The sequence below is a fragment of the Candoia aspera genome, chromosome 8 (assembly GCF_035149785.1).
Source record: "Candoia aspera isolate rCanAsp1 chromosome 8, rCanAsp1.hap2, whole genome shotgun sequence".
Classification (NCBI taxonomy): Eukaryota; Metazoa; Chordata; class Lepidosauria; order Squamata; family Boidae; genus Candoia; species Candoia aspera.
The window spans coordinates 53,905,096-53,926,636 of record NC_086160.1 but is presented as its reverse complement, the minus strand read 5'-3'; the positions used below and the strand labels follow the sequence as shown (position 1 = coordinate 53,926,636).

Below are 21,541 nucleotides of genomic sequence, written 5' to 3'. Positions count from 1 at the left end.
TTACATTTGTAGTGGATTTTAAGCTGATAAGACTCTAATTTGCTTAAGTCTTTTAAATAGGGTCTTTAAATGATTCTAGCTCTTTTCTTATTGAATTTCTTCTAATTCCCCCAAGATCATAAAGTATATGTATAAAGTAAACAGTTTCTCCCTCAGCACCGCCAGCAGATGACCTATAAGTAAATCAATAAGAATCCGGAGCTTTTCTCCACAATTTGTTTACTAACCATAGCCCGGTTCTCAACCTCCCAGGGCTACGAGGGGCTACACACGCCACGTAAATACCTCCAAGCCTTATTAAAGCAACGGACGCGGCGGCGGAAACTACTTAGCCGCAGCGGGCGTGGTTGGGAACTGGGGGCAGAAAACGCCGCACTCCCCAGCACCCCAAAATGGAAGCTAGGAATTTCTCCTCCAACTTCGGGAAATTGGGAGAAAGGAAGTAGATAGAAGAAATCAAGGGGCTGGAAATGGACTAGGGCAGATCAGCCCGTTGAGGCTGGGTGAAGGAATACCACTCCTTCTCCAGTCAGATTGAAAATGCCTCTTTCTGCTCAGGGGGATGCATTCTAAATCCGAGACCATCCTAACGTTTGTATTTACAGCAGTCCTAAAGACGCACCCTATCTTCCACTGCGGAGGGAGGGAGAGACCAACCCAACGGACTTCGTATTTACAAGGAGCCATTATGGTAAGATACACAGACGGAGGGGTATCCTGCTTAGCACCTTTGCCTGGTAGGAAACTAGCACTTGTGCTCTGCAATCCTAAATGTATCTACTCAGAAGCCAGCTCCACTGCTGTCAGTGGGACTTCCAGTTAAGGAGTATAAGATTACCACCTTGGCATTTTTGAGTTCAGAGCTTAAGTAGAGTAGACACATTTTGGGTAAAATAAGAAACACAAGTTAGTACTTTTTAAAAGAAACACATCGCATAAAATGTCTGCTGCTCTGAAGGAAGAGGCAAATCCCATGGATTTTGAGAAGACTAGCCCATGCAGTCAATGACAAGTTTCAAGCCAAGGCGTTTAAGCTGGGTTAAAGTTGAATTAATGGCTTTACTACTGTATACTACAAAATATGGCCCAGTTAACTGTACAGAGTGGTGTGAAAGGGGGGGTGGGAGTTTGAGGGAGGGCATTACCTGGAGTAGAAATAGTGCAGCAGCAGACCCCTTCCTGGTGTCCATGGGGGTGTTGGATTTACAATCCCATTGCAATTTCAACACATTTTTGGAGGGTACCAGGTCAGGAAAGGCTCCTGCAGGCATTTCCGTGTCTAGCTGAAGTGGGGGCATGATAGCCTGACATCCTATGATTCCTGATTGATTGAAAACCTCCTTGAGATTGTGGATCTGATCTAATCTAATCTAATCATCCAGATCATGAAATCTAATTACTCTTAACTGGCAGCTACTCTTAAATAGAAGCCATTCACAAACTCTCTCCTATCTTGAATTGGATTACTAGGGCTGAACCTGGATCTTCTATAGAAAAGGATCCACACTTTACCATTTACTTTAGCTGTCTGCTTCCAAAACACCAGCAGTGGGAGAATGGGCATTAACATTTCCTGAAAGGCTGTTCTGTCCACTTAGGGCTTCGAAATCTTGTCCCCAGTTTTGAGGCACAGACCAGCAAATGGCAGAAAGAAGCATTGATACAGCATAAATTTAAATTGATGGTGGTGATGATGATGATAATAAACATGATCTGCTTCTGGACAAGAAGAGAGATTTATTCTAGATGATGTGGCTGGGTTCCCACATCACATTTGCCCATGTTTATGTGAACAGAACTTAACTAATCCAACATTCTGGGTTCTCAGAAGGCTAGATGACTGTAAGCGGTTGGTGGTTTAGCGTGCCATGGGGATTTGTTCATTGCCTTAGCCTGTTTTTGAATCAGGCTATTAAGTAGTTTATTTGGGCTATTTATTTATCAATCAATCACATTAATATACCACAGGCTCCCAGCAATGCTCCCAAGCCACTTCTAACAAAATTCTACAAATAACCATCAAATCCAAATAAAATATACCAAACATCATAAAACATTGTAACATCATAAAACAAGAAATAGCCACAGTAAAAAAAAAACCAAAAAAAAAAACAGCAGAAAAAACACGGCATCAACATTCAACCCACACAGCAGACTAAAAATACCCACTGTAGTAGGAAAGGCTAATGAGTGAAGGTTTCACATTTTTTCTTAAAATGGGACATGGAGAGACAGATTGCACTGTATAACAAGTACGCTTTAGCATGTTGTCTGAATTCAGTTAGTCCAGTGTCTGACACCAACACAACCTTCATAGTTAGTAGCCTTATGCCAAACGAAGCCAGTAGCTGAGTATTTCCTAAATTAAAGGCAGGGGGTTTTCAGCTGGATGTCAGGGATGGGCTTAGGACCTTTGGTATGTTAAGAATCTGCTCTGTCCTTGACAAAGGAGCGTTGTATATGGGCAAGAGGGGTTTCATAAGATTCACCCTTCCCACCCCCACTTTATTTTGTCCAGATCCACAACAGGGTGTGGATTGGTGGGCTTTTGTAACTAGACTGACCAAAGCCACCAATCTCTGCTTTGGAAAGTGAAAGGGCTAATTCCTTAACTTGGTGGGCTCCTGTCCACAGTGTGGCATGAAGTTCATAACTTTCTTGTCCTTCATCTCAGTAGCTTTTATTCCCCACTCATCTACATTTATTTTTAACCAGACCTAGCTTTGTGCCTCTGACACTGGGAATGTAGGATGAGAAAGATGCGTAATGCCAGCATGAGCTCACAGGCTGGAGCCAGGGGGAAGGTCTCTTGCTCAAATGCCAGTGGTGTAAATGGCATGGAAGCATGCAGTTCTTCTCAAGTGCCCTTGCTCTTGGGCAAGACTGTTCTTCTCAAAGAGGTTTGCATATAATTTCCTTCTGCATTTCATCTTAAACTGTAATCCGATACATTCTTTGCATTGATCTGTGTGGGATACATTTTTACATGAATTTACAAGGTAAGAACATCTCAGTGGTATCTTGCCCAGGTTTCCTCTCATTCCTTCTAAACACTGCCTGCTTAAAGCATCTCATGAGGGATCTACCCAAACTTAGGCAATGATTAAGGTGCCACGGGATGATTCCTTGTCTTCTCTAACACCACCCTAGTTGGTTCCACTGTTCCAAGGTGCCTGCCCCAACCCCTTCAGCGAAGGGAAAGAACAAGGAGATGCAGTTATGCTAACAACAGCTGGAGAACTGGCAGGGAAACTACCTTTCCCCACAGCAGTTCTAAACCTTGCATTAGAAATGCAAGTCTGTCATATTAAAATTAAACAAACAGACAATTGACTGATAATTAATAAACACCCTCTTTTGAGTTATACTTTGGCATTCGTATCACTCTGGGAAACAAGTATTATTACTTCAGTGCCATTTCTAGGATGCTTAGATAGTCTGAGAAACTTGGATTATCAATAGCATAGTTCACTGACAGTGATAACTGATGAGAAATAGTTAATATTCTAAATATGGCAGAAACAAAGCTACAAAGAAAGAGGAGACACTGCAAAACTCTTGTGGCTCCCAGAATCAGCGGATAATTTTGTAGTGAGCTCATGCTCAGGTAGGGTAATGGATATGCAAGTCTGATTTTCAACCTAGTTAAATATAAGCAGTAAGGATTTTAAAAGGATGAGTTCCATTGATTTGGATTAAATTCTAATATTTTGTCTTAACTGACTTGTGGGCAGAATTATGTGACAAAGAACAATTCGGAGAATCCTTAGAATTTCCCCAAATGGCTGTCTTTTAATTAGGAACCAAATGTTGAAATATCAGAATTTGGGAATTTATCATGTTATTAGTATTTTAAAAGGGTAATTCAGTTGTAGTTAGTTCTGGGCAGTAAATCTCAGAATTGTGCTATTAAAAATACAACATGCCCTTCTTATCATTCCCTTTGTTTCTATCACATCCTTTCTTCAACTATCTTGAAGCTGCATCTATAATGCTGTGTTATCTTCTTAAAAACCTTTCAAGGTAGACTGACTGGCCCAATATTACACATGCAACTCTATGAGGTACCTGAACAGTTATACAATATTAGGTCTCAGAACTATAGAAAATAACTGTAAAGTATTCTGAAGACTCTGTTTTGAGGAATGACATACACATTTCATGAAATGAAATGAAGAATTGTGGTGCCTGCTCAGGTGGTATCTCAATAGATCTGCAAGCATGTTCCTCACCACTACTACAAGTTACTCAGTTTTCTACATTCATAAAAGTTTTCAGAGGTTCATCCCTCATGATTTTTGGAGCTAAGAATAGACTAGGGTGAATCAGGGCAGGGGATGCTCTGTGGACTTGAGGACACTTCATGACCCATCCTAGCTACAGGGCAGGGAAGTGAGAATTGGCCCAAATCACATGAGGTTTGCTAATAGGTTTTCTTCATCCAAAGAAAGTGGTAAGGGAAATCAAGAGCCAATGTGCTGTAGTCACCAAAATGTTGGATTAGGACAAAGAACAGGCTGGTTCAGATTTGCCCTCAGCCATAAAAATGTGATCAAGCTGTTCTCCTTGTCAAATAATAAATAAAATAAAATAAAATCTGTACCATAGCAGAATCAGAAGAAATAAAAGCCATGTTATTCTTCTTTGTTCATTTCTACAACTGGAGCTTTAGCTGAATTTCATTCCTTCCTGCTCTCCAGAGCCACAATTCCTGAATAAAGCCTATTTTGTCAGGAACTAGATCCCCGATTAATTATGATCACATCATGGAAGCCAGATGGATAACCCTTGTTAGCATGTTGGTCAAAACAATAAAGAATATGATGACTCCTTCAGGACTAACCATGTTGTTTATTATTATTCAAGAGGAACCATTCATTATTTTTACCAGGTTTTTTCTCCTAGACTATGGTCTATTTCCAGCTTGTGCTACAATAAAATGATTACTCTTCAATTACCACAAGACCCTGTTGTTTTAGCTTATGAGGCAAAAGGTTTTTAAAGCACCCTCGTGGGTGTTCCTTAAATCATTTCCCGGGGCCGCTAATCAATCTGAAATAAACAGGGTCTCCCTTTCCTGTTTTCACAGTCGCCACTTCAGCACCGTAGAACCAATTTTCTCTTAAAAGCTCCACGGACAAACGCAAAGCAAACAAACAACACCTACCCACCTAGGTTGGGTGGGCGAGCAAGAAGAAAGCCAAAGAAAGAAGACTGCAAATAAAATGAAAACGAAAGGTAGAAAAGTAAGAAGAAGCCGAGCCAATTTAGCGGGCAGGAAAGAGAAGAATAAAGGGAGGGATCGAAAAGAAAGAAGCGGCTAGCGGAAAATAGGGAGGGAGGCAAAGAAGAGAAAAAATGCAGAGACGCCGCCCAGAGTTGATTTGTGTGAGATGGACAGCCATATGAATATGATTAATAAATAAATATCAAAAACATAGAGAAAAAACTAGCTACCAAGCCAAAAAAAAAAAAAAAAAGAGCCGGAAGTCTTTCTTTTTTGTCTCCTTGATTTTTAGGGTGCTGGTGAGGTTTCAAGCCTTTCCGGTTTATTCCTTCACTTCTCTCTAGATCAGTGTTTTTCAACCTTGGCAGCTTTTAAGATGGGTGGACTTCAGATGGCTGGGGACTTCTGGAAGCTGAAGTTCACACACCTTAAGCTTGCCAAGGTTGAGAAACGTTGCCCTAGATCTTGCAAGCCTCTGGGCGACGCTCGCCCCTCGTTCGATTTCGGTGACTCGCTTGCCGTTCGGACGCCGTTTCTGGAAAGAGCTGTTGCCTTTAAAATGGAAAAAAAAAAGAAGTGCGAAAAAAACCCGAAAGCTTGTCGTCTTTCGTCTATCTCGGATTACCGGTTATTCGCCTTGATGAAGAGCCATTAATTACCCATTCAGTCAATATTAGGAAGGCGACGGATTTTTTTTTTAAAAAACATAGGATTAAGGAGACCTCAGATTGCTCCATTAGCGTATTCGTGCTCACGGCTGAAGCTTTCGTTACGCAGCGCCCTCCCCGCGTGGCAGACCGAACCAGGCTGCATAAATTAGGAACGGAGAAGGGCGAAGGCGCGGCCCGCGGGATGTGAGCCGGCTTGCGTGCATGCGTGCATGCGTGCCTGCCCCAGGAGCCGAAAGTAGCTTGCCGCCACCGTTTGCAGAAACACTGCAACTAGATTCAATGGAGAATGATGGGTTTGGCTCCGTCGGTTGAGGCAGTCAGGCAAATCCACTTCTTTAAGGTGGTGGCTCGCTTTGGAAAACAGGTCCTTGGCTCCCCTGCCTCTTCGCCATTTGCTCCTGCCCTTCAGCAGTCGTGCTTTCTCTCTGAAGAAAGCAAAGTACTGAAAAGGCTGACAGTGGGATAACAGCTCCACGTTCAGCAACAATACACTGTACAGGAAATCGTCCCATGGGCTGCTTGTGATCCTTTGAGTCTTACCTGGTTGGCTAAGAATGATGCTTTGGAGTGAGCCACATAAGAAGGTCTTAACTTCGTGACCACTGACCAATTTATCAACTAAACAATGGAGCCGGAATTTGAATTTTGTTCTCCTGGTCAAACTCAGCACTCTTGTTTCACTCATATGTAGCCCATGAATTATTTCAATGAATGAGAAAGCATGCAAATGGCCTTCCCTACCCTGATGTCTTTCCAGTTGTTCTTGAATATAAAAGGCACATTGTTTGATAATTATAGGAGTTGTAATCCAGGCACCAGATTGAGGGAGGCTAATTACAATTGGCCAATACACCTTATCTTTACACGCTGCAGCTTTCTACTTTCTGGTTTGTCCAGATTGCAGTTCTGTAGGAACTGACATGCAATCGATTTCCATTCTCCCAAAGGTTCCATGGCCCAAAGCATGGTCACTGGGTATTGGTTGGCTAAGCCAGCAGATATGATGGCAGATGCAGTCAAACGGTGTTAGAGAAGTCTGCAGAATAATGATCAAAGCAGTTTATGGTATTTTGGCCCATTCTCCCTGTCTAGAAGAGATAGATGGAAGAAATGGAGAGAACACAGACTTCCTGGATACAGGGGTTCTTAAAACTTCCAGGATTGCATATTCACCACAGCTTCCCTCCCTTTCTTGTCATTGTCATCAATGTCCTTGTTACTGTCATCACTGAGTCAGGGTGCATTCTGTTTCCTCCACTGGAGCCAACTGACCAGTAGGAGTGTATAAAAATTCAAAATACTAAAAGAAGATTATGTTTTAACTGATTTGATTTAATGCCCCAAAGGAAAAATATCAATCCATTTGATCATTTCAAATCCCGCATTGAACTTTGGATTGAGTTCTTTTCATGGGATGGCAACTGTCCATCCCTTAAAAATCAAAGATCACAACATCACATTCCTTCTCCATTAGCAGCATGGTGTCTGGCTTTTTGAGGAATAGATGGAATGTTCAGTTGGGTTGGCAGAGGCCCCACCAGCAAACCCCCAAAGGTGCTACAGGATCCAATGCACTCTTAAAACAAAACACTGAAGCTAAAATGCCTGAGAATCAGAACCAGGCAGACTGAGGCAGTTCAAAATGCTGAAAAAGGGACCCAACTGTGTTACCCAGGCTGGCTGGGGAATTCTGGGGATCGAAGTCCACCTGTCTTAAAGTTGCCAAGGTTGAGAAACACTGACCTAGAGCATCACTGACAATCCTGAGTTGATGAAATCTGGACATGGGAATGCCATTTCTGCAGTGAACAGAGATGAACATTCTGCCCAAGGAAATTGCTGAATAGCCCTTTGAAGAATAAAACCAACATCTTTTTATTTACAGCTATACATGTCCATCCAAAGCAAGCATGTTGATTTCAATGGGACTCATTCCCAGGAAATAAGATTTATGCCCTTAAGCATCCTGAAGCTCACTTGATGCCTAATTCAGCATACAGTACATCCCTCTGGAAACAAGTTCCACTCAACTCAGATGGCTGACTTTCCCAGTAACATCATTAGGTCCCAGCTATTGAGTTCAATGGAGAGATCTATTCAGAAGATGTTCAACTCTTCTACTAAGATACACAGCACTCTGAAATGTTGAGCATTGTCTTATGGCTTTTTTATGAGTTGAAATGAAAAAATTTATTATCTGACTCAATAAATGTTGCTCAATAAATTACACTTTTTAGTGCTTGCATTAAAATATGAACTTCTATACAGGAGAACATTAAATAAGTCCTAAAAGATGTAGTGGACATAGACAGACTTGGAAGGGGAGTACCATACGACTATCAATGACTTTTAGTTAGGATGAGTGTATAAATATATTCTGTTCCCCCTGAGCATGAGTTGCAAGGGGTCACTGTACTAAGGTACCCCATTGACATCTGGAGGAAACAAAAGGTGGACAAAAGATGCTCTTGGACTCATTCAGTCAGCTCTTCTGATATCCTTATGCTAACACCTATTGACCTTAGTTGGAAAGCAGAATATAAATGGTACAAATTTGTGAATTGGTCTGATCTGGTTTGAGCCGATTTGGAAATGGATTTGGTTTAAATGCCCAAATCAATTTTATTTGATTTAGGACTCATTTGGATCGCTAAACACTGGTGTATTGTGTTTTCAGTCCAAAATGGTCAGAAGACATTTGGACTGACATTAATATGATTTGACATTCCAAACTGGTTGGAATCAGTTGGAATCATTCTGTATTGTTGGCATGGTGGTCAAGGTATTGGACTAGGACTGGGAAGACTCAGATGAAAGTTGACCTTCAACCCTGGATTGGGTGATTTTCAATGGGTGATTTTGAGCCAGTTACATTCTTTTGGCCTAACCTACCTCACAGGGTTGTTGTGGGGGAAGTTTGAGGAGGGAGTCCTATGTACATTGGGACATAAATCAAATAATTCAATGCATACATGAATACATAAACGTAAATTCAAAGCAGTTAAATCTTTGCATAGTCTATAACAACAATAATACAACAAGAAGAAATTGGTATGGATACATGGATGGATGGATGGATGGATGGACAGACAGAAAGTATATTTTAATTTTAGACCTGTGTGGCAGTCAAGGGAATAATCTTTTAAAAAGTATTCATTGTCCTTTACAGACAAAATGCCTCTTTGCAGATATGTATTAAAAATGACAATAACAGCAACACCAAATTTAAGCTAGGCGGTACTTAACTGAGACATTGCTTTTGGGTCAGTTAACATATTTAAAATCTATGAAGGATTAATCCCCTTAGCAATATGTCTCCAAGGAAGGAAGGAAGGAAGGAAGGAAGGAAGGAAGGAAGGAAGGAAGGAAGGAAGGAAGGAAGGAGGATAAATAGGCAACTTAATTTTTAAACCTTTCTCTGTACTTCTTTGAATTAAACTTTTAAAATAAGTAATGTTCACCTTTGCCTGCCTTACCTAGACATTAAGATCTCAATCAAATGCCTGTCAGCTTAAATTTAAGCACTACCCAGAGCAGCACCAACTTTTTTGCCTGAGTTCAGTGCAGTTTATTTTCTAGGAAGCCTATTTAGCAAACATCCCACCCAGACTTAGAAAAACCAGTTTGTGACAAACAGGGCTGTCCCAAGTGGACCTTCTTCCATGTCTGTATTTTTAAAACAAAAACAAAAGCCCAGTACAGTGAATTCAGCCCCTCCTGCCTAGGTAAAGCCTTGCCTGGAACTGAATCCGCTTGGGAGAATTTGTTTTAAGGACTGCAGAAAATCAAAAAGTCTTTCCAAGACCTCTGGAAGAAATACATCTTAAGGTTAGAGTTCTCAAATTCCATTCGACTGATCATAGAGCTATATGCTGGATACTCCTCAACATATTCAAAATAATTGAATTAAACCAGCCCGCTTCATTTGCAATTTAGTTATTTTGGTAGCACAATCATACACATAATTTTTCACACTGAGCTAATAAGACTTATTCCAAGTTAAATGCGCATTGAACCACTGCTTGGATGAAGAATCCATCTAGTTTTACAAACTGCTCCTTGCTTTCCCCAACCCAGTGAAGTTGTTGAGAATGTATTGAACTACAGCTCCTATCATCTACAGTGACCATCATCCTCAATCCCTGGCCATAATACCTGGAGACTATTGGTGGATTTGTTGTCCAGCAAATCTGGAAAGTACTGGGATGGGAAGGTTGATGAATATTCAGTTAGTAAAGTCAAAATATGAGTATTTTTGTGATATTTGCAAATTGCTCCAGGTTTTGCTAGCCATAAACTTTCCCATTGCCTTTAAAACAAGCAAACAAATAAAGAAGCCCCTCTCCCACCATTCAGATGTACGAGTTCAAATGCAAAGTGTCTTCTTTAACAAAAGGGAAACTTTGGGAGATGCTTCCAGGAATGCAAGCAGATGAGAGATTGCAATGGAGCCGGCTTTTAAAATCCATCAGTGGAGGCCGGGCAGGCCCAAATGGAAGAATCTGCTAGTACAATCTGTGGATGGCCAATATTCTGGCTATCGACCCAGCTCAAGTGAGAATTCTTCACTTTCCCAAGGTAAGTTTTGGAATGAATGGAGCTTGGGAAAAAAAAGGAGGCCAAAGTCTCCCTGAAACTAACTGCCTCCTTAAGACCATTTTATTGAGGGGCAGTGCCCATTCTTTTCATCTGGGCATTTACCATAATTTTTTTTCAGGCTCTCCTTGCTAAGTGCAGGATAGCGGCTGAGAGCAACAATCCTATGCACTTTACTCAGGAATAAGATTAAATCCTCGTACATAGTAAGTCCATTATAGACTATTTGAAGGATAGCAGGAAGCAGCAAAAGATGCAGGCTAACAGGCAGACTTTTAAGCCATGTTTATTTCAAATGCACTTGCATTAAACATTTCCTGAAGCCCTCCTCCTTGACATCTATGGCACTGGGACAGAAGCATCTTACCGGTTTACATCTTTTAAACTGCACAAGGCATTGACAAAAGTGTTAATTTTCTAAAATATAAAACACAGTCTGTTCAAAACTGAAGGCCCCAATCCTTCCATGGGTGGGATTGCAATACTCTTAATTTTCTCATTCCGTTCCCTGGAATTTTAACAAGCTGAAGGTTTGAATCTCTCACCACCAGCTTTCTTGAATCACTTGCCTCCTAAATATTTGGAATTACAATAGTGATTGTTCCTAGCCGGCGTGGTTTGGTCCAACATAATGGGCAGACCTGAAGGCCCAAAACAATAGTTCACTTTAGTTAAGAATATGAGATCTTTCCACAATGGTGCCCCAGAATTCTGCCTTTCAAGACTCACCACTTTGAATCCATTAAACAAAGTCCAACAGTTGAGTCCTACCTCACCGAATCCCAGCATTCTCTATTAGGATATATTCAGTCCTGGCTTCCCTTCCCAATATTGTATCATCTGGTCCTTAGCTTAGCACAAAACCATTTTTATTCCACCCTTTAATTTAAACTTTTTTTTTCTTCTTTCTGTAAAAAGCAACAACAGCCTTTATGTGTTTATTTAGCCATTTCCTTTCTGATTCAAGGGAGTGAAAAAGACATTGTGGGATATTGTGTAGGGCAGGAAATGAAACACGCGGGTACAAAACTCCGGGTGCAGAATGAATGGTGTAGGTCATGATGGGGGAAAAAAACCCTAAACTTTTCCTTAGCTAAAAGTCCAACCCATTTAGTGGTGGCTCTACAACCAATATCTTCGTTGGGTTCAGTACGGTAGCCATTCTTGAGAAGATGACTTCTGCTGGACCTAGGAGATTCCAGCTCGCTTGACTCATAGGGCAACCACAGGGTGAGGAGCTACTTCCAGCTGAGGCTCCCCTCTCCCTCCTCAGCCAAGGCTGCCTTCTTCTGTGAAGGTTGAAGGTCTGATCACAGCAGACAACCCCATCTCTGAATTGGCTTTCTCCAACACTTGGTTCTTTCCCAGAAAGGTGCATTTTCACACCTGGATAACGTACCTTTAAACGTGATTTCCCAACTCAACATCCTGAGTGGTGCCCTTCGCATGTGGGGCAGCCTCTTCTCCCCTACTGAGGGATCTTTTGCCTGGAAATTATTTCCCCTTGTCTGGAGTCAAAGCTCTCTAGGCTGAGGGTCTCTTTGGTGAGCTCGACACAGACACAGGCTTCCCACCAATTCGCTTTTATTGTCTTACCAGGGATTTTCAAGGGTGGCCGCAAATTCTTGCGCAGGTGCAACTCCACAGCAGTAAATGCCACCGCTCCTGCATGTTTAGCAGGAAAAGGTGAGGTTCTCCCCCAGAAGATTTTACCCATCACTTGAATAGCTAAGAGCTTGCCTGATGCGATCCATTCAGCAGAATTGCCCCGAAAGAGTGCACGTTTGTATACACTTCCTTCTCAGTAAACCTCTATTGCACACACTGTTTCTTTCAACCAGATCATCAGGTCTATTAGATTACCGCTCCGATCATCCCGAATCAGCACGGCCAACTGCACATCACTCCAGCTCCCGGCAATGGCCCCCCTGGCTGGGAATCATGGGAGCCGCAATTCAGCTGAAGGAGATCATGTTGAATGCGGCTTTCCCCCACTCAGACCAACCACAGCACAAACATGCCCCGTCAACATCCCTTTTTCTGCCGCGGGCATGTGTGAAAGAGATTCGTTTGAGCTAAAATCACCCAGATGAAGCCACTGGGGTTATACTGTGATAGTGAATTGTGAGCTAAGGTCTAATCCCCTTCCTTCGCATTGTGTATAGTGATGCCTTTGAAACAACTTGAATGGCACTTCTGCCCGGTATTTTCTTAAGAGGGAGGTTGTGCCACTGAAACTCAGTGGAACTTTTCCAATTAGAAAACACCTCTTACAATTCGTGCAATCTCTCATAAACAACCATGCCCATCTGCATAAACAATGCTCCAAAGAAAGTCATTATTATCTTGGGGTATTAACGAAATGGCATTTCTGCTAATTAAAAAAACACAACTGCCTTCTTAAAACAAAAACACTCAGAGCCATTTTATGATTGTAATATATACCACTGCAAATTACATACCGCTGAAAAAATGGTCCCCCATTTACCCCAAAGTGAGAAAGAAAGGTTTCTGATTTTGGAAAACAAAGGGACTTTTTTTTCTCTTCATTTTCCTATGGTGCATTTTAGATTGGGGAGCAATTCTGGCTGCTAAACACACCTTACTACAGAGAAATTTTGGGAGAATATAAGGGGACATATTGTTGAATAAACATTGATACTTAAAAGAAAAAACAAGGAAAAAGGCCACTTGGCTTTTTCCGAGGATAGCAAAAAGCAAACACCTAATGGTGCTGCTACAGCCTCTCGGTCCTGGTTTCTGCATGTACCATATTGCTAGCCTTGTAGGGATAGTGTGTATCTTAGATGATGAAGTCCTGTTTCGAATTCAGTGAGGATATAGACGAATATACCCGATTCTTTTTGCAAAAGAAAATCGCCAGTGGTGGCATGCCAGTAGCATATTCCGGCAAATATATGTGCCCAGTACAAATATTTCCCCTTCCCAGGAAAAATCTCGACTCAAACTCACTTTGCCAAACCGCACCTTTCGCCTAGCGGCTCTCCGCTCCGCACCGACCTTTAGCAGCAGAGGGCGCCCTTGCACCGCCTTCAGCTCGCCGCCCTGCGCCGCGAGGAAGGCTGGGAGAGCGCGCAACCCTGGCCCGTGCCGCCGCAGAGGAGCCAACAGCTGCTAGAGAAAGCTTTGGGAAAGAGCGGAGGACACCCCATTCTGGCTCTCCCACCATTCCCCCCTCCGCGGCGGCGGCCACCGCCGGGATCTTTTCTGGGCGCAGCAGAGAGCCCGCCTTGACCTCGCCCCACTGCCTTCCTTAGAGCCCTGCGGGGCTTTCACGGGAGGGGGCGCCGACCCCCGGGAATGCTGAGCAGGCGGAGGCGGGCCGCCTCGACTCACCGTTGGCGCTGGGGTGGGGCCTGCCGAAGACTTTGCTGCTCGAAGCCTCTTTCCTTCCTTCCGGAGACTCACCGAATTCCCCCTTTTTAATATCGGAGTCTTTGGAGAACAGGCATTCGACGGCCGAAGGCTGCACCCCTAGGAGGGAAAGAGGAGGAGGGCTCGTTGTTCAGCAGAGGGAGCGGGAGTATCTGGAGTCCGCATTGGCCAGGCTAGGCTAGCTGGGGATGATGGAAGTTGGGAACGGGGGCCCGAGGGGGCTGGGATGCACCGACGCGGCGCTGGAGGTCTGGGTCCTCTTTGGGGTCCCGAGAGGCTTTCCCTGGACCTGCTCTGGACCTGCGCGCGGTCCACCTCCCATTACCGGCGGCGCTGTTTGTCCTCGACCTGCAAGGGCGCTTTGCCCGGCTGGGAGTCACGCGGGCCTTTCAGTTTCGAGAGGCACGAAGTCACTTTTGGCTACAACCCCCGAGAGGAACAAGCGGGTCCGCTCCCGTCTTGACCGAGGGAGGCCGCCTTAATTCTCCCCCGATCAGTCGGGCTGCAGGGCTCTTGGTGGGCTTGTGCAACCGGAATTTTGCCCCGACTGGGCTCCCCGTCAAGGCGCGCGCCCTGTGCAGATGTGGATGCGCTCACGTGCCCACCCCCGACTTTTAATGCCTCTTTTTGAAAGCGGTCAGCAAGTAAACAGCGTGCGAGCAAACTTCGCCGTTGGGATGCAAGTCGTTCTGGTGAAATGGAAAAGCAGTTCGGTGCGAAACATTTCTCTTACCTAACTGGACGCAAGCCGACACAAGTTTACGGCAGTTGGACTCCATAACCCGTTATCTGCAAAACATCAGACGTATTGGCGTTAGGATGACTTGCAAGATAAACGTCAGCTTCATGAAGTCAAAACGCCCTCGAAAAAACAATGCTTCAAAGAAAAACGTAACAATCCGCTGCGTGGCAAACAACCCATCCTTTCAGTAATGGATGGGGGAGGAGAACTGTCCCCTCGAGACACGTTGACTTCAGCTCCCATAATTCCCAGCCAAATACATTGATTTAAGCTCCCTTAAATCCCAGCTAGCATGATGAAGTCTGGAAATTGGGGGAAAGGATATTTAAGGCCAACCTATCAGGTAGGAAAGGCTAGTATAAAGACCCAGGAGCCAGCATTTGGTTTCAGGCTGCAATACTCAGCTGCAGGAGCGTCCGCAGAACGTCAAAAAAGTCAAGATGGTGGCCACAACCATGCAATCAAAGTTCTGCCTGTTCTTTGCATGCATCAACTTTTTTGACCACACCCTGTGGATACCCCTCCTTTGGGGTCTTTACTTATGAGCAACCCTGGTCAGAAGCCTCCTGTCTCCCTCTCCCCCCACCCCTCTATGTGGACACTTGCAGATCTCTCTTCCCTGTGCAGCTCAGTGCAGGGAGTGAGGCAGACTCTTCATATGCTTTAAATTCTGATGCTCCAACAAGAGAAATTGAAGTATTAAATCCAGCTAGCCAACTTGACCAGTGATTTAGGCTTTGGGCTTTTAAAGAAACTGAAGGCCATCTAGCTTTCTCCATTGAATTTAAATTCTGATTCTGCATAAACTTAATTTTGAAATACAAGCTTGCTCTCTCTCTCTCTCTCTCTCTCTCTCTCTCTCTCACACACACACACACACACACACACACACACACGGCAAGTCCACTGATGCAAACCTAATGTAAATTCACGTGCGACATTTCACGCCTGAAATCTGACAAATGCCCGGTGCCCCCAGGATATTTCTTTCCTGACAGAATCGTTTCAAAGCACAAAGATCTGAAGGAGTTATAATGAGAGGGAAAAGTGGATTTTCCCACAGTTTTTGATAGGGAGGCTGTATGCAGCATGGCCCAAAAGCAAAAACAATCTGATCCTGAGCAAAGTAAAGACACCTCTTTAATCAGTTGAATAAAAATGCGCTAGTATGAAAGTTACATTCACCCCTCTGTGTGTCATAAACAGCTTGCTTCAATTAACTACCCCAAATGAACTTTTTCCTCTTACGTTTGAAATGGCACATTTTTCCATCTATTCATTTGTGCTGTGGAATCCCAGCTACTACAATCTATTGTTTAGAACTGGGCTTGTCTAAACTTGCTTGATTTTATTTTGATTCAAAGCAACAAATCTTCTGTGGAGTTGGTTTCAGTGGGGAAATCAACCCGGGGGACTTGAAGGGGGCTTGCCTTTGCCTTTACAGAATTATGGTCTTAAGGCTGGGCATTTACCTGAAAGCAAAGGTTATGGGATTCAGTGCAACTGACTTCCAAGTAAAGCTAACGCTGGCTGCGAGTTAATAACTTTTCAGCCTGATCCTATGAAATGTTAGTCTTGTCTCAATCTACTGGAATAAATCAATAGCTGGCATCTTTGAGCCAGGAGAGCATATTCAGCTTAAAAAATGCTGTAATTTACATAATGGAGCAGGAAGGGTTTGATGGGTGTCACCTCCCACCATGTGGGGAAGGGACATTCTTTTCAAGAGACATGGCCAGGTGTGTGTCTCTGTAGACACCCATTCCCAAAGATGTACTACGTCACTGAGCCACTGCCATGCCAGCATAACAGCAATGAAGACAGCCTTTGTATTGCCACAGCGATGGCATGGCTGGGCAATGCTATAAATCACTAGTGAGGACTGGCCTTGAAAAAGAGGAAGGTCAGGTTCTGAGTTTGCACTCTCCAGGGACTCTGGCTTGTTTGTAGAGAAGGGAAGCCTACATGAAGATGCTGAGCCCTCTTTCAAGGTAGAGGAGGCAGCTTCTCCCTTGCACCTTTGTGGGGAAGCCTTTTTGGGATGGGGAGGAAATGGGCAAGAAAGGAAGTGGACCTTTCCCCCATCACTCCTTTGGCGTGAGAAGGCTGGGAGATGCCAGATGTCACCTTCACACCGGATGCTCCAAATTTTAACTCTTCCAAGGAGTGCAGATAAATAAATAAATACATGGTGATAAGGAGGAAAAAAGGCACAGGATTAGTGCCTGATTGAGATGTCTGTTTGGGAGATATTACAAAAATCATTATCAGAGCTCTCAACTAACTCGATATGAAGTAACACAGATGGGAGGTTATTAGTCCAGGCTTCAAATGTTTACTTATGGTAATTTGGATAGAAAATTTGCATGTCCTCTTCAGTTGGATAATTTAACATCCCCATTCCCCAAAATCCCCTTCCACCATTTCAGTGTGTTAACGGGTGCCCACTCTTAACCAACTTATCCTTCTGAGCCTTCTCAGAAACCCTTGGGGGACAGGACAGCTCAGTCTAGCTGGCTAATCAGAAACAGCTTGGAAGATGAACAATAATCCCTCTCTTTGATGATGATGATGATGATACCCCTCCATCCAATTTTTAGCTGCTCTCTTGCATAAATTTTCTCACAGATCACAAGGAAAACTGTTTTCCAGTTGAAGATGCACTTCCTTGATCCAGGGAGAAAATTCCTAGAAGCTAGCAAGACTGCTGACTTCTTCCCACACTGGCTGGCCTTAAGATCTCAGGTCAGATCAAAAGCCACCTGCTTTCTCTCCAAGCCAGCATCTGGAGTAGTCTGGGTGCCAGCAATAGATACAATGGAGATTTTGCTTCAGGTAAATGTACACGGCCAGGTGGGCATATGGAATAGGCATAGGATCTTTATTTCTCAGGAGTCATGTCTGACATGAAATATGCCCAGGATAGTTTAGATTCTGAGCCACAAGAAGGACAGAGGAAGCAAAGGAGACACTTTTCCCAGTATTAAGGCCCGGTTTGTGATCTGTGGCAAAACTATTAGAGAACAGAAGTTAAGAGTCCCTTTTAATTTCTCTTGGAGGGTCCTTAAAGTGCTTTTTGTCAAGCAGGTTTCCCAGGACAAATTCCATCTCTCAGACTCTTGCTTGCCTTACTGGCTAATTAATTGAGCACATGGAGACAGATAAGGCATTAATTTTTGCTTTAAGTCCTTCAGTTCCTAAATTTCAACCACTAGAAAATGTTATTCTAAAAAAGTCTGATGTCAGGAGCTCTATTTATCCATTGTTTTAAAATCCTATTCTTACTTCTTTTGGCTTATTATTTATTTGATTGCAAGTGTTAATGGCAGTTGAGAAATAGAGATTTGCAGCTGTCTAGGCAGATTTATACAGAAGGCAGTACCAAGTTAAGACTAGTTGGGCAAGTAAGCAAGCAGGCAAGTATGCAAGCTGTAGTGTGAGAAAGAAGGAGACAACCACAATTTTTGCGAAGAAAAAAGAAATGACCGTGCCATATCAATTTTTAAACATCCAACGTGCAAATTTGTTTTATCTATGGGGGGGGAGGATCTTGGGAATGACTGTTAGGTTTTATTAGTATTAGCCCCAGATGCTAGACTGCTATATATGCAAATAAGATTGAATAAATGGGACCCTTTACCAAATACTTTGGAGTCAGCCAATCAACATTACAACTAGAATCATGTTTTTTTCCTGACCCAATCCTCTATACAATATACTTTCCTCTTATATTCATTTTATTGTTTTAAATTCAAGAGTCTTACATTGCTTCCATAAGCAACACACAAATACTTCAACCAAAATTATTGTGAAAAATAGCTAAAATAAAATAAAGTACATCTGACAGTGCATGAGATGTAAAATGAAATATGTTTCATTGCAGATTAGAATTCAATACTTGGTTTTCTTTCTTCCCTCATCAATATCAAGTGACTCATAAAACCATGGAATTTTAGATAGAAGTTTAACCTGATGCTTGTTGATGCAAAACTGGGACTTCCTCAAAAAGTGCAAAATTGGGTCAAGAGAGGAGGTGGATGAGATTCGAAAGGCATAGTCAGAAATCCTTGGTGGCTGGATTTGTTTTCATTGTTTGGAAGATTTGAAAATTTAGACAAGAATGTGTTACATTTCTCTCTACAGGTGTGCTGTTCACTTGGGGAAATGTAAAGGAACTTTTACAAAACCAACCAAATTAATTAGGAGGGAAAAATAGCCTCCTCTTCTCCCAACCTCTTACTTTCTATCTGATCTCTCGCTTAATGTAGGTGTCCTTTACTGATCCTTAAAGAATAAAAGAAATACAAATTACTCTTTATACTGCCTTTGGAAGATGAACCAGACTTAATAATAGGGATGTGATGGAGTGAGAAGGCAAAAACAAACAAACAAACAACAACAACAAACCGGCACAATTTTTGGAAAATTGTAAGTAATTTTTAAATAAGACCACCAGAGGAAAGTAGAATATTGAGGGCCACACTATAATTAAGTAATCTAAGTTTAGAATCCTGATACACCACATGGTTAGCAGTAGTAGAGTGTAAACCATCCTAGGAGTAATTGTAATTATGTGTTTACTAATGTTACTCCTGTAGGCAGGACTCAGCTCATTGTGGCAACTCCTTGGCAACTTGGCCTCCGCTACTTTTTCCAAGACTGGATAAAAAACATGAAATTGGGGCGAGGAGAGCCAATCGGATTTTGCAAAGGACGCCACTTGAGAAAACTCTGTAAAAGGACCTGATCTCTCTCTGTCTCTCCCTCCCTCCCTCCCTCCCTCCCTTCGTTCCTTCCTTCCTTCCTTCCTTCCTTCCGCCATCTCTTCCCAGGGGGATTACAAGGCCATGATCCCAAGACATGTTAATCAGCCGCAACGGAAAAGAAAAAGAAAAGACATAAAGAAAGAAGGAAAGGGAGCTCGTCTAAGTTGGCCAAAAGGAGAGCTTGGAAATGAGCGAGCCTCTCTGACACCCGACTGGCAGCCCCTGCCCCAAACCAGCGCAGACAGCCGAAGTCTCGGATCCAGCCGAGCGCCACAAATCACCGGCCGGGACCAGCCGCCCGAAGTGGAACCAACCAGCAGACTCGCCTCTGCTCACACCGCCGGCCCAGGGGCACGGCACGGCCGACCTCCGGGCTCCGGCTTACCGGCTCCAGTTAGCTCTGACGGCTCCTGCCTTGCCCGGCCGGGGTGGGTCCTGGATCCCGAAGCGCTGAGCAAATCCCCGGGCGGAAAGGAGAGGTCTGGGAAGAGATCGCGCCGCCGCCGCCGCCAGCGCTCCGAGCAGCAGCTTCCGAGGCCCGCCTGGGTCAGAGGAGGGCGGCAGCCAAGCCAGGATCCCCGGGAGAAGAAAAAGGGTCGTTGAGCAGCCCTGGAAAGGAGGGAAGGGGAGGGAAGGGGAGGGAAGGGAAGGGAAGGCCGGGCCCGGGTGGGTTGGCGGCGGCGGCGGCGGCGGGCAGCTTCCCGGCGGGCGACCCGGCTCCCCCAGCCTGGCGCGGGCTCTCCTGCGGCTCCTGTTCCGCTCAACTCCGCTCCGCTCGCCTCGCTCTGCCTGGCCGGGGGAGCCGCGTGACGTCAGCAGAGATTCCACCAAACTGAAGTCGGCGGCCAAGCCGAGCGGCGGAGGGGAGGCGGAGGGAGGGAGGGAGGGAGGGAAGGGGGAAAGGTAGGGGTGATCAGCGGGGGGAGGAGGGGAAGGCAGGGGAAGGCAGGGGGCGGCCCAGCTGCTGCTGCTGCTGCCGCTGCTGCTGGGGAAGGACTTGGTGCCGAAGAAAGGGGATGTGGGGGCAGAGGAAATCGAAGTCGGCCGAAAGGATCCTGGATGAAGGAGAGACAGGTTAGAACCACCTCTGCTCAACCTGAGGCGCTGTAGAAGTATTGGACTACAATGCCTATTGGCCAGGGAATGATGGGAAGCATAGTCCAAGATATCTGGAGGGCGCCAGTTTAGGAAAAGCCCAGGGCTCGAGAGAAATGAGGTGCTGACAGAGAAGGCGGAAAAACCAAAACCCGCCGAAACAGGGAGGGAGAGAGAGGAGCAGGAAAGAGGTCCTGCTACTGAACTCGGGGTGCGGGGGGGCACCCGATCCCAGGGTTCTTATTTACTGAAAGTTTCACTGAGAACAGTTGAAGTGCCCGGGAAGAGAGCGAGTGTCACCAGCATATGGGGTGGGGGGTGCGTGTGCGGGGGAGCGTATAGTCCTCAGCGACAAAAAGAGATGGCGGGGCGAAGGCGAGCGAAAAGGCAGCGATCAAAGACACACAGCAAAAAATGCACAGAGAGAAGGAAAAGTCGGAAGCCAAGAGGAGAAAGCGAAGGAGTGAGGCCGGGAGAACACTGACTCTTCCCGCAGAGTCCTGGTTGCCCTCCCTTTAGTGGACCAAGCTAGCTTTTCTTTTTTCTGGAGTCGGAGCCGGGGACCGAGCAAAGGGAAAGCGTGCTGAAGCCGGCGGTGAAAGGAAGAAGAGGTAAAGGAGGATCGAGGCCCGCGCGGCCGGCAGGGAGAGGCGGCAGGCAGCGTGCAATGCAAGAGCAGGGCCGAGCTGTGGAGCCGGTGCAAAAGGGCCCGGAGGTCGCCCTGCCCAAGATCCAAGCCCCCTTGCACTCGGTAGGAAACGGAGCCTTTCCGCGTTGCGGTCTGCAGCTGGGAAAGGTGGGCGGCGGCGGCCGTGGGGCGCAAAAGGGAAGGCGCTCTGGGCCTTTTCGAGGCAAGGCTCGCTACCTACGAGATCCAGAAGCGCCTTGCAGTGTAGAATTTCCTCGGCTGCCTCTGCCCCCAGCAGGTTCACGTGGGGTCACCGATCATTGATTTATTAAAAGGACGAGGCGAAGGAAGAAATAACGGTTTCCGAACGGCGTGGCTGCCGTGCAGTTGGCGCGCTTTCTGGAGAGGCAGTTGGGGGCC

The 21,541-nt window shown here is 44.8% G+C and overlaps 1 protein-coding gene across 1 annotated transcript in view; it reads right to left on the bottom strand.

Annotated features, from left to right (window-relative positions):
* Positions 1-20,017, bottom strand: part of PITX2 (paired like homeodomain 2) — a 30,765-nt gene extending 10,748 nt beyond the window's left edge. The window contains exons 1-3 of the mRNA XM_063309806.1: positions 19,784-20,017; positions 14,624-14,679; positions 13,852-13,989 (exon numbers count right to left, since the gene is read on the bottom strand). Of these exons, the coding sequence (XP_063165876.1) occupies positions 13,852-13,989; positions 14,624-14,669 (184 nt within the window). The 5' untranslated portion in view covers positions 14,670-14,679; positions 19,784-20,017. The remainder of the gene's footprint in view (positions 1-13,851; positions 13,990-14,623; positions 14,680-19,783) is intronic.
* Between the last annotated feature and the right edge of the window lie 1,524 nt (positions 20,018-21,541).